At 31.1% G+C, this 16812-nt stretch overlaps 1 protein-coding gene across 4 annotated transcripts in view; it reads right to left on the minus strand.

The window, feature by feature from the left end:
- The window catches only part of CTNND2 (catenin delta 2), a 1133181-nt gene that overhangs the window by 117834 nt on the left and 998535 nt on the right, over positions 1-16812 (minus strand). For 3 of the 4 annotated variants that reach the window (XM_051969857.1, XM_051969854.1, XM_051969855.1), the window contains 3 exons: positions 12228-12401; positions 2987-3061; positions 1447-1597 (listed from right to left, as the gene is read on the minus strand). In XM_051969857.1, coding sequence (XP_051825817.1) covers positions 1447-1597; positions 2987-3061; positions 12228-12401 — 400 coding nt within the window. The remainder of the gene's footprint in view (positions 1-1446; positions 1598-2986; positions 3062-12227; positions 12402-16812) is intronic. The other variant, XM_051969856.1, reaches the window with a different exon arrangement.

Here is a 16812-nt window from a genome sequence, read left to right on the forward strand (position 1 = left end):
GATATCACATGAATAAATGACTTTTTATATTAAAGATATGGCTGGCTTTCTTCCAAGAATAGGGCATTTCAAATCTATCCATCTATCTATATGAAAAATATGACTGAAAAATTTAAATAATACTAATCTATGATATAAAGCTAAACAGCAAGCTCAAAAACTATAATAGTTATCACCTTTTTACATAAGTTACTTTTGCCAAAGACATGGAGCCTAGGTATGGAACCAGGAGGGATATTTTCCATTTCTAAATCTGGAGGCATCAGAGATTATAAAGGAAGTAGCAATGACAGTGTCCAAGACTCAAGCATTTCCCTTGTGGATTAAGGTATGAGAAAGAAAACTAATCTGAGAGAAAGGGAGAGAGAATCAAGGTCCCACCTGTTTCCTGAGGGAGGATGCCCTCATGAACCAAAAGAGCAGGCAGTCACATGAGGAAGGTCATAGGAGGGATCAAGTTCCCAAATCTAAGTCAGGGGAGAGAGCTAGTTCACATGCTAAAATAAATTCCTCTACCTCTTAAATTATGTCTATGCCAGATTAAAAAAAAGTTTATGAAAAGAAATTGTGTTGGAATTAATCTTTGTTAACTGAGTCATTTTGGTATTTTCTAAGAATTTCATTAAAGGAAAATAAAAGAATTGAAAAAAATTGAAAAAAAAAGAATTTAAAATAAAGATTAAAGTTAAATGGCTATTTTCATCTCTAACATAAAAATATTTTAAAATAATGAGATTGGATTTCAAGCATATTCCCAAATTTTGGGAATAAGTACAGTTTAGAAATGCAATAATTAGAAATAAATTAACAATAATATGATAAGTAGTTTCTCACACTGAATACTCTATGTTTAATTAGCAAGGATTAGAAATGTCTACAAATAGACTTCCTATATTTTATAAATCTGAACTTCAAAAGTAAATTAAAAAAATTTTTAAAGTTCAATTTCATTTGAAACATATGGTGTGTTGTTTAATACTATTTTTAACTATATTGGGGCCTGAAGGTAGGGTAGAGTTTTGACTTGATTTTTCAAATGCATTGTCTTAAAAAAAAATTGTTATGAAACCCTGGGCAAGTCACCTAACCCCAATTGCCTCAGCAATAAATAAATAAATAAATGAATCATAGTGTGATACTATTAATCACCCCTTCATGAATAACTCTTTCTTCTTAGCTTCAGGGAAATCATACCCTTCTAGTCCTTCTGATTTTCTTCCTACCTTAGCCAGTTCTTTGCCATCTTCTCGAACTTCAAATGAGCTGTACTGAAATTTTAAAGCAGTAGATTGGATTTCTTTTCTCCCTATCAACTTTCAATCATGATTTAAATAATAATAAGAAAAAATAAAACTGGAAAAACAGAACATTCTTCATTTTCTTAATTCACACGTGCTAAATATTACCACTGCAAATTTCAGGAAATATGAACTACAGAGAACATACCTATTAATTCTTTATTTCTGACATCTAAGGCCATGTTGCGTAAAGCTGTTGCAACTGCACACACCACCCGATCATTGTCTATTCGCAGCAGCTCCACTAGGATTGGCAGACCTTTTTCTTTTCGGACAGCAGCACGAATATACACTGACCACTGTTAAAAGAGATGGAGAGAGAGGGAGAGAGAGAGAGAGAGAGGAGAGGAAAGAGAGAGAGAGAGAAAGGAAAAAAAAAGAGAGAGAGAATGCTGTTTATAAATATTATGATACTGTTGTGATTTCCCTCAGATTATTACATAAAGAAGTAAAGATTATACTTAATACTTAAAGAACATTACTGAACATTTCTGTCCTCCAAAAATAAAAACATAAAATATGGTTTTCAATTATGCTTCACTTTTTCCATGCCACTGTTTCCATTTTTTTTTTTTTTTGAGTTTGTGGGTTTATTAAATAAATAAGTTATTTTCAGTGCTTTAAAATGTAAGCATATATAAAGGGAAGGTGGACTGGGGAAACTGTAAAACGAAGGGAAATTTTTTAAAAAGATGAAAAAAGAGCTCTGAGGAAGGGAAGACTGAGAATAAGTTTGAATGGAGAGTACATTTAAGAAGGGAAGAGGGGATGTTTCCTGAAAAATACTTGCAGAATTGAATTCTAGGAGACAGTTGATTGGGAAAATACTCAAAAAATAAATTAAGAAAGGGAAAGAAGAAAGAGAGCAAGTGATGAGTAAGTCAGGAACTATAAATCAGGAGTATAGGTTTTGCTTTATTCTTTGTACCCTGAGATCAATAGCTCCAACATCATAATTTTGTAAAATTTTTATATGAAGAAATATATAAAAGCTAGCTTTGGCCCCTTATGTGACATAGTGGAATCCTTTTTATAAATATTTAACAAATTCATGAGAACATAGAGTTAGAGCTGGAATGGGCCTTGGAAATCATCCACTGTAATCACTCATTTTATGGGTAAAAAACTGGGGCCTGAAGAAGTATGTAAGCTTCTTGAGGTTCATGTTTGCCTTTGCATTCCCAGCATTTAGTATAGTGCTTGGTTATGGTAGATACTTAGCAAATACTTATTGAATGATTGTCCAAATTTATATAGTGATTAAGTGCTGGGAATTTGAACTCTGGTTATTTGATTCTAAATACAGGGATCCTTTCCTGATCCCACTCTAAATTGGAGATATTAGGATGGCAAAGCCATCACAGTTGTTTTAATAAAAATCAATAATACCCACCCCTTTATAGACAAGGTAAATAAAGTATTTGTGTGGGAGGGTATATAAGATGGATCAGTAATATAATAAATAAATTAAAATGTACCACTTAATAAAATTAGGCTTACATTCTATAATTAGAGAATGCTACCCATGAAATTAGATTGGTGGCAAAGGAGAATTTTTTAGTTTGTGGCAATCATTTCTTTTGGAGTGGCAGGTTCTGCTTTTTTATACCTTCTGTCTCCTAGGCCTCATACAAAAAGCAACTTAACAAGGACTTTTTACTTTCCCCTTCCCCCCAGCTGGCTCTCACCTGTGGCAGGCAGGGTGCCCCCTCTGGCAGTGTACGTAGGGCATGAACCATGCCTGCCACATCCTCCTCACAGCCCTGCATGAAATACGAGATTTAAAAAAAAAGAAAAAAAAACTTCATCCCATCCTATATCAGTAATGACAGACACACACTCATCATTCTGGACTTAGGCAATGCATCCATATTATTTCACATCATTTTCTCAAGGAAGCCTGGGGCCGCTCTTAGCTAGGGCTCAAACTCCCTGTTTCCTAGACCTCATTACCATGAGGAAAGCTTCATACTGAAAAGAGGGAAGAGCTAGAAGTTCGATTTCAGACTTTAAAGTCTGCACCTTTTGAGTAGGGATAGTTTCATTCATTTTACTTATATTTCCAGTGTTTCACAGAGGGCCTGGCACACAGTAGGCATTTTAAAAATATTTAATTAACTGATTAAGGATCAAAATTGAATTCTTCCTTAAAATTAAAGGTATAGAATCATGCTAGAAAAGGGGGAAGAACAGAAATCAGAGTTATATCTTTGGTACTGGTCATACTAATAAACTTTCTTGAATCCCTTTTAGAAGGAGTTAGGACATAAATAACAAAAATGAATGGAAACATGCAATATCATATGTCATTTTTCTCAAAGATAAAAATATGCAGCTACTTTTTATGATCCTGGTGGAGATCATAGAAAATAGGGAGGTGAGAACCATGGCCTTTATTCCCTTTTAAATTCAATCCATTTTGTATTTTGGATGCCATGAGTTTTATCCACTAACTGAGAGCCTTGTAAGACTGTCCACAGCCCTCTTCTCTTCCTTTTTATATTTCTTCCTGGTGGACTTATTTATGCATTGCTATAATGCACATGACCATGTAGTCAATGTATCTCCAATCTTGATCTTTCCTCTTGCCAATGGTTTCATATTTCTAATTACCTGGGGCTGTCTTTACATAGATGTATTAAAGGCACTTCAAACTCAAAATTTCCAATCCAGATTTCATCACTTCCCTCCAACTTTGTTTATTTGTATTATCATCTAGACTTAAGCTACTGGATGGCAGAGATAACATCTTTTTAAAACTTTTTTTTTATTGCCTAGCATAGAAATTAATATCTATAAAGCACTTAATGAATGTTGTTGAATAAATAAATGGTTTTGTTGGTTACTATTCAATGCTCTTTTTCTTTATGTGTACGGAATCCTTCTTTATAAAGAATAGAAAAGATTTTTTTTAATTGTTGAGTCTTTTTTAGTCTACAATGATAAATCACTCTAGTACTTGTTTAATACATCAACAAACATATTCAGAAGAGTTTGCATGCAAGGTCTTTGGTGAATATTCAAAAGTTCAACAAAAACATTTTGTAATACATAAATTTTTATCCTCTTTAATCTAGGCCATTTTCTTTTATGTCGCAGAAGTGAAAAGTCACTATATTAAAATATACAATATTAATATTATATATTTATGTAAGTAGTTGGGTGATGTAGTAGATAGAATATTGGACAAGGAGTTAGGAAATCCTGAATTCTAATCCAGTCTCAGATATTTACAAGTTGTATAACCCTAGGTAACCTGATCTCACTCAACCTCAATTTTCTTAATATAAAGTGAGGATATTAATAGCATTTACCTCTCAGTATTATTGTGAGACTAAAATGAGATAATATTTGTAAAGTATTTTGCAAACCTTAAAGTGCTATAATAAATGCTATAATAATTAATAACAATTATCTCATTTCCCCACTGCCTTTATCTTGAAAGAAGCTTAATTTATATCAACATTTTTTCCCAAATATCTTTATCTTCCTTAGTCATCTTTGTTAAGACAGACTTCTCTCCCAGGAGAAATGTTAGAAAGGAAATTGAATTGACTTTTCCCTCTTCAAAATAACTGAAATTCAAAATACTGAACTACAATTCAAACTAAAATGAAGATTGTGATCTATATACTGTTATTACTGATACAGTAACACTATATTATTAATAGTTCTATTCATAGTGATTTTTAATTAATAAAACATTTTAAAAATTATACTAAACTTTTATATTATTTTAACGTTAGAATGAGATTGTTAAAATATAAGCTAGTTTATTGATGGGGTGTTTACATTAAAGTACAAGAGATTCTTGCTTAAAAGGTAAATTGTTAATGAAAGGTCTATTAAAGTGATTTCCTATAAAACGCTGTCCCAATATTGACTTTTAGAGTAAATTTGGAGATGCTTTAAATTGATTACTTCACCTATAAAAATTACAGAATTGGACTTGACAATCTCTAAGGTACCTTATTAATCACACATAGGGCTCAAGGAATCTATCACTTAATCTTTATTTGATAATTCAGAATGATTTGAGAATCCTAACATGTTTTAGGATGACAATGAATCTTATCATTCTTCTCGCCATTGTAGTCATACAGGTGTAGTTTATCCTGATCAAAAGATATATACTAGAATTTTTATTTATTGTAGATAAATTTTGGTATCAGTTCACTTAATTAAGTGGTTTGTCCATGATTATATATGTAAAAAGTATAAGAATAAGTATTTGAACCAAGATCTTGCCTGAATCCAAGCCCAGTCTTCATTATATTACAGTGGACTTTTTGTCCCTCAAAAAAAAAAAGGGTATTAATTTGGTTTTTTTGGTTTTTTGTAAAACAAATAAAGAGAAACTGATCTTTCAATAATGCTCTGAATATTAAGAAAAATCTAGAATAAAATTCAAAATTAGCTACAAAATAAAAGTCCAAAAAATAGGAAAAAAATAACCAATAGTGAAGTACTAAAAATTTAAAACTGTTACAAGTCTAGAAATGGTAGTCCCTAAAATTTGATACTTGGGCAATGTTTTCATTGCTTTCAAACTATTTTTAAGATTTTGTTTTTCTTCTATCCTTAGATCTCTTTCAAGACATTTTCTCTCAAGAACAACTATTGCTGTTTTATAACAACTTTATTGGTCATTAAGATAGGAGGGAATGCTGCCATAAAAAACTTACATATCCTAATCTTGCTCAACAGTGGAAGAGACCCCCAGTGTCTACTGGAACATATAATTAGTTGGTTTGAAATTTGTTAATGCTCAATAATCAACAGCAAATTAATAAGCAATTCCTGTTCTGAGTCTTTTTTTTTTTTTAAATTTAGTTCATGATGGTGATAATCTTCATTAGGGTATATTAAAAACAACAAAAACACTGATAATAAAAATTGCCAAGCTGCTAATCACTGTTGGGCATTATCACAGGTTCAAGATTAAATTTTAACTGAGAGAAATAATTAACAGAACTAATAATAATAATAATAACTGGCATATATAGTCTACTCAGAAGTTTACAACTTGTGTTGCATACAATATCTCATTTGAGTTTAAAGAGGAAGGTATTATAATTGCAAGTATCCTCATTTGTAGATGAGTTAATTGAGGCTTCCAGTAAGTTAAGTGGTTTGCCAATCATTTCACAGTTAGTGTCTGAGGCAAGATTTCAACTACAGATTTCTGTTGCCTTCGAATCTGGCACTCTCTCCCCACATTAAGCTAATAAGAAGAACTTTTCTCTTTTAATCCTTCAAGTGTTGCTGTTGAATTGAATTTATGACAATTCACTAATTCCTTAAGTTCATAAAGCAAGTTCATGTCATAAAGCAAGTGCTATCTACTGGGGAGAAAAAAGATTTTAATATGGTGAGAGTTGTATACTGAGTAACTTACAATAAAAAGTTAATATGATGAACCAAAGAACATTTGGGATTTCATCAAAGACAACAATTACTCTTTCAGGTTTTTTCATCAGGTTAATAGAACTGACATTTCTAAGCATCATGAAATATACTAAAGCAATGATGAAAATATAGGCTTCCTAAACAAGAAGATTTTTTTGCAAAATGGCCTACATTTGCTTTGAGGTAAGCTCTTATTAGCTATATCTTCCTCCCCACCCAATAGTTACTTCCCTGCAAAAGTAATTTTGAAGGCACATTCACTAGATAAAAAGCCCCCAAACAATCTTAAGGATCAGTAACTTTCAATTAAAAAACATGTCCTAGAAAAATGACCTTTCTTGAAAGTAGAAAGATTCTTTATTTTGAAAGCTGTAGAATATTAGAGGAGTCACAAAATACATGAATTTGACATTTATAAATGTCCTTTTATTAGCTAAATATGACACTGTCAAATGTACTGTCTACTGAGCTATAGGAAGTTCTACTTCAGTCTCTCTAGAGTTTTCCTGGTGACAAGGATATGTGACTGTTTTGTTAAAAGATGAGAATTTGTTATCAAGGTAGGTATCAGTGACCCTCTGCTTCTCATTCTGGACCTCCTCCAAATATTTGAGATGGCTCTCAACAAAATGCAGCCTCTGACCTGTGGTGTAACATCTGCCAGCTGTGAACAGAAGGTACTAATGAAGCAGCTATAAAAGCAATACCATCATTTCTAGCTTAATATTTGCCTTGGAAAAAAAATCTACTGGCTGACACTAAAAACTCTACATTTTAAAATAAGATTTTTAAAAATCCCACAAAAATGCATTCAGTATAAAATAAAAACAACAGGGTTTTAACTCTGAATAGACTTCCTTTTCTGACATGCTGATGAAAGACTCAGAACTGACTTAGAAAATCCTAAAGACTTGTCATGGTGACTCAGTCACTATCATAGCATCAAAATTAGCTAGTCACACCACTTTTAGCTGGGGATTTAGGGAAGTCTGTTAATCATATCAGTCAGCTCTGGAGAGCTAGAAAATAGAAATAAACAACACTTTGAAAACCAAGAACTATCTGTCCATTCTCCAAACTTCAATTAGGTCAAAATTTCCCTCAATAAATTGAAATATTTCAAGAATATTTAAATAGAGATGGTTCTCCCAAATCTGCAGTTATTTTTTCTGCCATACATAAATGGTAGTTTTTATGAGTAATAATAAAGACAGTGGTAGCTTAAATTTCTATAGAACATTTTGGGACACAGAATATTTTACATCTAGTAACCTCATTTTATCTTAAAGGATTTACGGTTGGAAGGAATATTAGAAATCACTCTTCCCAAATGGAGGCTGGACAAAGTCCATAGAGTTATTGAAATAATTACTTTAAAAATTATTTAAAATTTATATAGCATGTAAGGTTTACAGAGTATATAATTGTATCTCATTTGATCCTTACAGCAACCCTAGAAGGTAGGTGCTATTACTACCCTTTTACAGATGAGGAAACTGAGACAGGGAATGTTTAAGTGATTTATTATGTCACACAGTGAGTGCCTGAGGCTTGATTTGAACTCAGATTTCCTGACTCTAGTACTCTATACTTTCAAGTCACATGGATTACAAAACTAAAAGGAACCCAGTATTTAAGTCACAGGCTATGGTTATTTCTATTAGATTAGGCTTTTTTCCCCTTATTTTCATTTTAAGTGTTTTTTTATTTCCCCCTCTCAGGATCATTATTAGTCAAACCTTGCTAATTTGGCCAAAAAGAAAAAAAATAGAAATATCAAAGATTTCATTATAGTTTTGAAAATTATATGTACAATGATACTCCATCATGTATTGTTAATACATCAAAATTTAAATATTTATTGAACGTATCATACCATAAAAGGAAAAAGTCACTGATTAAAATAGACTTATAAACATATATGGGGGGGGGGGAGGAGAAATCTCATTATATGTAGATATCTAAGACTTATGCTCTTACAAGGTTCTTTTTTACTATCTCCTACATGGGTAAAACAGATATGTTTCTCTTAATTTTGGGTTTAATTTATTTACAATTTAATATAAATTTAATTTACAAATTAGGTTGTAAATACAATAAAGTACAACCAATAGATCATAGTTTAAATCATCTTTATTCAAGGTTAGCCAAATTATATTGCACATCTATAAATATCATATTGTTGGTATAATACTGAGATAAACAGAAAATAAGTACAAGTGAAGGAAAGATGAATAGGACTGAAATTCATATCAGCTATAAACAGAAAATTTTTACCATTTTCCCTATCATAATGCCATCATCTTTCTATCATATTCATAGCCTGTTATTGCTACTTAAAAGCTAAAAAATTTTAAAATGCACAATAATGTTATGAAGATGTTTCTTTTTGGTTAAACTATAATATGTAATCTACTATCATGTAATAAAAGTCTTCAGATAAGAATATTTGTAAAGTGATACCAGCATGCAACACTTTGTGATTTTAAACTGAGAGATAAACTTTTGGTCCTGGTCATAATAAAGATCACATAAAAAAAGACAACAAATAAATTAAATTACTTCTTTTATTATAAAAACACATTTTGAGGAGCTCTGGGTTGAGTAACCTAAATGAGAATTTATTGTGTGACCTTAGACAAGTCACCTCATCTGGGCTCCAGTTTCTTATCTATAATATGGCGATATTAGCAATTGTGATAGGAGTCTCCTTAATGTCAGCTAGTAACTGATACCTTGTTATGTTCTAGACATTCAAAGCAGGAAGTAGAAAAATGTATCCTATTCTTAACCATTTGAAAAAGGAACAATATTGTGAACAAAACAACAAAAAAATGAACATTTATATTGTGATGACCCTGGTCTAGTTAGGACGATCATCCATGGAATTCATTTGTCTGTTTATTAGTCTCTTTTTTAATATCAAGAATCAACTATTGACTCTTCTTGCTTAAAAGCAAGACCACAAGACTCTTTGCCCATTTTAAAAATAAAAAATCACCAATGGGGATAATTTATTCCATATATTAATTTTTAATTCTTGCAGACTATTGATGTGAATTGCCATAAATTTTCAGTCTTAAAATGGTTCCACAGTGAAACAAAATAGGAGAGATGTTGACAGTAGGATATTTAAAATTAAGTAATGCTGGCATTTCCTTGAAAACAGACTCTAGTTATATTAATGTCCATTTCTTTAATTTTCCTCTCTGGTACTCTATTATTGCTAGTTCTATTAAGGTCAAAGCTTTTTTTGGACTAGAGAAAAAGGAAAAAAAGATATTATGTTAAGGAACAAATGGGAAACTTGATTAATTGAAAGCCTAATATGGTTTGCACATGTACATTTTCAGGAGAAATGATATTTCAAAACACAAATGAATTCCCAAATATTTCAAGTAAGCTATACTAAGGAAAACCAAGTGATTTTTAACAGAGATAGTGTGAACTATGAATTGAAATAATTTTGATAGGCGTCCCAGTAAGCTAGAACTTAACTATTTAGAACAGTTGAATAAATAAAGATCTATCTCCTTGTCTGATGATACACTTCATCAAGATATTTTTTCTACATAATAATTACAGGTGAATTTTAGCTCATTTTATCATTCTAAGTTTCTAAATATGGAATCTATAACATGGATGTCCTGAACTCAGGTAGATAAGAGATGTGTCATTTTTACTTCTAAAGAACTCAGGAATTGGAAGTTGTCCAGATTATAATAAAATGGTACATCAGTCTCAGTAAGACTTATTTTCTGGTCCAAGCCTCTGAGTCAAGCTGATCAACCCCTCAATAGGTAGGCTGTCACCAGGAAAGCTGAATTACAGAAGTAAGTATGGAGAAGGAAAATAACTATGATCATAAAATAAAGTGGCAATACAATAGGATCCCTTGGGAAGTTATTTTTCTTTTTTAAAAGTAAAGAGAAAATAAAGCTGAGGGAAAAACTGAAAGGAAAGCAACAGTTGTTCTTCATTCTTTATTCTTGAAGGAGATCAATGACATCATAAAGGCGATGTCTTGCACATGAATTGGATTTAAATGAGGCAGAACTGCTCAAAGTCATCAGCCTCACTGTCTCTTCCATAGTCATCAAAGTTCAATGGAAAAACAGAAATTAAGATGACTGGCAATGGCCCAGCTTGCAGTGGGTGAAGGGAAAGATAGTAGACACCTTTTATGACTGTGGTATTGGGCTACTAAGTTGAAGTATAGATGTATATTTAAATGATAAATGTTTTTCTAGGCAAAAGACAATTTGTGGATACTTCAAGTCCTAGGGAAATAAGGCAAACTTCTTCCCTTTTAAAAAATGTTTCCTTGTGTTACTTAATTTTTTTTTAGATTACTTAATTACTATATCACCTTTATTAATTATCTTTCACTAAGGTAATTTTTTAGTGGCAGACATGTATATATACATACATATATGTACATATGATTTCCATATCTATTAAGAGCTATTAGAAGCTTTAAAGGTCATTTATTCCATTATTTTCATTTTAGAGTTAGGAGAAGTGAGGCCATAAGATAATTTCATCAAATACATGAGATGACAAAGATAATACGAGTGTCATAAAGGTTGAAAGGGAAGAGACGAATTGTAATCTGCATTGTTTAAGGAAATAAAGACACACTTATTTTTAAGTCCAGCACTTAGCATAGTTACTGGCACATAGTAAATGTCTAATGAATGTTGTTCACTTGACCTTTCAACTATCATTATTTTAAAACAAACTATATTAATTTCCTTCTAGAAGAGACACAATGGAGATAAGATCAAATACAGATTCATTACTAATAGAGTTAAGCCCAGAGACAGGAAGTGCCTGTTGACTCTTATGAACCAGGTGACCATAGAAAAATTACTCAATCCTCTCAGCCTCAGTTTTCTCATCTGTAAATTGGAATTCATAAAACCTGTAGTATCTACACCAAAGAATTATAGTAAAGGGAAAATGAGATAATGCTTACAAAAGGACATGGCAAATAATAAAATGTAAATTCAAGTGCTCCCTCCTTTGACAATAATGAACAATATTCCCAAAATGTTGACGTTATGGTTGCTTAGAAAGGTGAATTGTTGGTAGTATAACTACAAAAATGAAAGTAAAACAAATTGTGTTAATTTTCTATCACTATATTTAACATACTGTACTAGTTCTCATATACTACCTATCTTCAAGCATTTCTGAACAATTTAATAGATACTTTAATATATATGTATAAGATTTCATTTTCCCCAATTACAAGTTAAATTTAAAAAAAATTTTTTTAAAGTTTGAGTTCCAAATTCTATCCCTTACTCCCTAATTTATATACTCTTAAGAGAAATACTTAAGATAAATTTGTTCAAGTTTAAAAATCAAATTCAATTGCCCTTTCAAAATAGTTTTTTCTTTAATGATTGAATGATATTCATTTGGTGAAATTGCTACTACATTTCTAACATATAGATTTTTTCCCTACATATTAGTTACAAATATAGACATTTTCTTGTAAGTAAAAGGTCATACCTTCCAGCTACCTGCAGCCAAATTCTGCAGGGCACCTGCTGCACCTTCTAGAGTGTCTGGGTTTGAACACTCAGAAAGAAGAGTGAGGTAGGGTTTGACTATTGAAGGGTGCCATAGCATCTGGATTCCTTTTGGTGGTTCTGCACAGTCGGGTAGAGGTCCTACGCCATCCCACTGTGAAAGAAAAAATGTGAGGCAAAATGTCATTATAAAATTTCCTTGAAACTTCTCACATTCTTCCTTTAACAGACTTCTAAGACTCTAAATACATGATGGACTATTTATCCATTGTTATGTACCATGCCTCTAATAGAATTAATGGTATTAATACACAATTATCTATATTTTTTAGATATAATTAGAAACAGAGATGATTTTTAAGTTCACACAAAAAAAGATTTGTTTGGTTTAGGTTTTATGGGAAGCAAAGAAGCAAATTAAAAGATGATTGAACCACTCACAGAAGTTTGCTGTGGCTCCATGTGTGGCAATGAAATCTTAAGCATCAAACAACTCACAGAGTTAAAATGATTCTATTTATTTTCTTTCATATAGTTTTTATGGAATTTAAAATTCAGAAGAATTAGCATAACAAAAATGAATGACAAGCAAGTATGTTATTTCTATTGACATAGTGATTTACTTAGAAAAATCCATAGTCTTATTTATGTTTCTAGGAAAGACAAAATAATCATGTCACCATTTTGATTAGGCCAGAACAAAACAAATACATGCCATTTGCTTGAATTTATTAACAATCAATAAATGTGAATATTTAAAAAATCATTCAGATACAATTACCAAAACACCTTCAGGACATCTTTATTATGTAAAGTCTCTAAATTTTGTCTCTGGAAGGACATGAGAAATTACCCAGCAAAACATTTCTACTAATAATTCCATACTTAAACCATTCAAAAATTCTCAATTTTGAGTATTTCATTAGTAAGAAAATTTAGGACAAATATTGACTGATCATTAAGAAAAAGTTGAAGTATTAATATATGCCAATTATTAAAGAAAAAAAGTATTTTACTGTCATATGCAATTTCAAGCATTTCAGCAATTTTCTTGAACAGGCAAAATACGAGTAATTAAAAAGCTTATTTTTCTTTAGATTATAATAAAACCTAAACTTTTTAACATTTATATGTTAAGCTGAGTGCTAAATCTTAACATCAAGGAAATGCCTATCTTTCCATTAGAAGTCATTAAAAAAAAAAAAACCTCCCAAAATAACAACAAAAAATTGCCAATCAAGTTCAGCATTATAATAAGGCTATTCATGTGAGAATTTCATCTTAGTAACAGTCCATGACCAGGCTATATAAAGTTGATTTTATACTTGCACTTGAACTAACAGACTTTCATCTTCTTCAAGCCAATTTTTTTTTAAAAGTACAAATAGAAAGTCAGTTGGCTCTGTAAGAGTGTATCAGTTTCATTATTTGAGAGTGACAGCTTTGATACAGGATTCATTATATTTGGACAGATAGGCACATTAAGTAGAGGCAACATCACTTTGTGGCATTATCAGCTTCCATGAGCAGTAGTAAAATTGTCTGTTCAAAGGATAGAAGCTCAATGGCATTAAATCCATCTCCCAGTGCAATGGAGAAGCAAAATAAATATTGTTTTTATCCCTTGTATATCTAATTTATCATTTTATGGATGAAGCATAGAGCTCCAAATATAATTTTTCATGACTGTCTCTTGATATACTAGATAGCATGCCATGTTTATGAACAGCCTTTCACTTGGCATGGACATTGGTACCTATTTGCTCTTAATAAGAAGTCTCTATTTGCACATGATTGAATTCTTTTGTGAATAATTGCATTTTGTAGGAATGGAAAAGAAACAGAGATGAGAATGTTTCTAATGTAAAAACTATTTTTGATAGATTGTGTGTTGTAATGTTTCATGGGGATAGTAAGAAGGTAACAATAGATAGAGTGTCAGGTCTGAAGTCAAGAAGACTCCTCTTCCTGAGTTCAAATCTGATCTCAGACATTTACTAGCTATGTGACCTTGGATAAGTCACTTGACCCCATTTGCCTCAGTTTCCTCATCTGTAAAATAAGGTGAAGAAGCAAATGATAAACCACTTTAATATCTTTGCCAAGAAAACTCCAATTGGAAACATAATATGATATATGCTATAGAAATTGTGTAACTACAATATTGGGATGGGTGAAAGAAGTTATGTTAACTTTATAGGTTCAGAGTTTTAGAAGTAGAAGGGAATCATAGAGGGCACTGAATCTAACCCCTTGTTTTATAGATTAAAAACCCTGAAACATACAGAGAGATTAAGTGAAATTCCCAGAGGAACAAAGTTAGTAAATATCTGAGGCAGGATTTTAATTTAGGTTTTCTGTACTCTAAGGCTAGAATATAATAGCCTTTCTTGGCTGGATCTGGTCTTCTTCTTCTTCTTCTTCTTCTTTTTTTTTTTTTCTAGTTGCTTTGCTCCAAAATATGAAGAATAATGAAATCAGTGTACAATTTTTCTACTGCTGTAGTATATGTCTCATCTAACTCTTATATAAATATATTTTATTGCATTTCCTTCTTAATGATTTTTGAGAGATAATAAAAAGAACATCTGACATGAATAAGGATAATCTTTGATAGAGATGAAGTCCAAAGGTATTTTTGTTTTTTTTTTCTGTCTTAGAGTCTTAATTGTGCAGTGACATGTTTGTATTTAAGAAAAATAAATATTTTAAAATCGGCAGATATATCTGATTTTAATGTAGATTTTTTATTCAAACTTTTGCTAAGTTAACAAGGGGAAAGTTAAGAATGCTTATCAGATAAATTTCCACAAGTAACAAGTACCGTGAATTTCAATCATTATAAAATATTATAAGGAGTTTTGCAGAATGATTAATACGAGTAAAAAAAATCAATAAAGTTAGCAAAATGGTTGTACTGTACAAAAAAACTTTCAGGAAATATTAAGAATTCCATTTAGCAAGGTGATTCCTTAAAGAAAAAAAAAGATTATTTTTTCCTATAATGGAAAGTTATTATATATTATAAAAGCAGTAAAATATAAACTGTACCTTCATTAGAATGACCATATTTTATATATTAAATATTATATTAAATAATGGCCCAGATAGTGGCAATTTTTTTTAAGATTCACAAACACTGCCATGGGTAGACAAATCTGATGCAAACAGAAGAATTAATCTTAAGCTCTTTTTAGTGAAAAAATCCCCTGAAGTTAAACATGTAAAAATAAGATGCAAAAAATTTAAAACTTTTTCAAATTTTGAGAGGAGACTTTCTAAGCAAAAGGAAATTTTGGAATGAGAACTTGCTTCTCCAAGCATCAACCCTTGGCAGTATCAGCAAAACCTTTGAACGGATTCCCTGAGTGGTTCCTGAGATATTTCTGCTGAATAGTGTAACCTTATGCTCAAGTTCCAAAATCAGGCAAAGATCCAAATGAGATAAAATTGAAGGAAAAAAATGGAATTATGGTAAAAATAAAGACTAATGCATTTTGGGCTACTCTTTCCTTAATAACAACTTTAATAGTTTTTATATCTAATAAGTGTTTTCTTTTTTTTTTTTAAATTTAAATTTTATTTTATTTAATAATAACTTTGTATTGACAGAATCCATGCCAGGGTAATTTTTTACAATATTATCCCTTGTACTCGCTCTAATAAGTGTTTTCAATTCTGTTGCTTCTAGGTAATCTTAATGAACAGGACATGGAAAAATTGTTGCAGGGCTCAATTATGAGTTCCCATTTTCTTTTATAGGTGCTTAACAATACTATTCTTAAAAGTAACTCAGGAATAGGAATATTTATATGAATTTATATAAAGGTAAGTGAGCTATGAAAACAATGTAGACAATGACCTCTACAACAAAAGGAAACAAACTCCACAATATTATCATACTATTATTCTGTATTGATTACAATTACTAAATTTATCCCTAAAGAAGAGATGAGACAATGTATTTTTCTCCTTTCAGGATAAGAGTAAGGGGGGAAGATGAGTGTGGAACACTACATATATTATTGTTTAAAGTGTTATTTTTGCTAAAGTGATTTTTAAAAACTTTCTGGTTTGCTGTCAAGAGGAGAGTAGCAGGTGATACTAAGAAGTGAAGTTAACATACTAACAAAAATTATCAAAACAATTTTCAAAGTTCATTGCTCAGATATTCAAATTGGACTTTTTCATATATTGGCCTTACATGGAACCTGTATCATGAAAAACAAAACTTTAATTTGATGGAGAAGTATTCATTCACCTTTTTACTATATTAAATATGATGCTAACATTTTTGATAACAGATATATGACTAAAATAACTCTTGTAATCTTATCCTGAAGTTATCTTAGGAGAAGGTTGACAATGCTGCCAACCCAGATAGACATTGAACAGTAAACTTCATCCTCTGGAAAAATGGATACATGCATTTGCAGGTAGATGGCACAGTACATTGAGCACCAACTTTGAAGTGAACAGGATATGAACTCAAATCTGGGTTTAGATGGATTAGTTTTGGGCAAGTTACCTAATCTCTGACTCTTAATTCCTTATTTGTAATACAG

Source organism: Antechinus flavipes, chromosome 1 (assembly GCF_016432865.1).
Source record: "Antechinus flavipes isolate AdamAnt ecotype Samford, QLD, Australia chromosome 1, AdamAnt_v2, whole genome shotgun sequence".
NCBI lineage: Eukaryota > Metazoa > Chordata > Mammalia > Dasyuromorphia > Dasyuridae > Antechinus > Antechinus flavipes.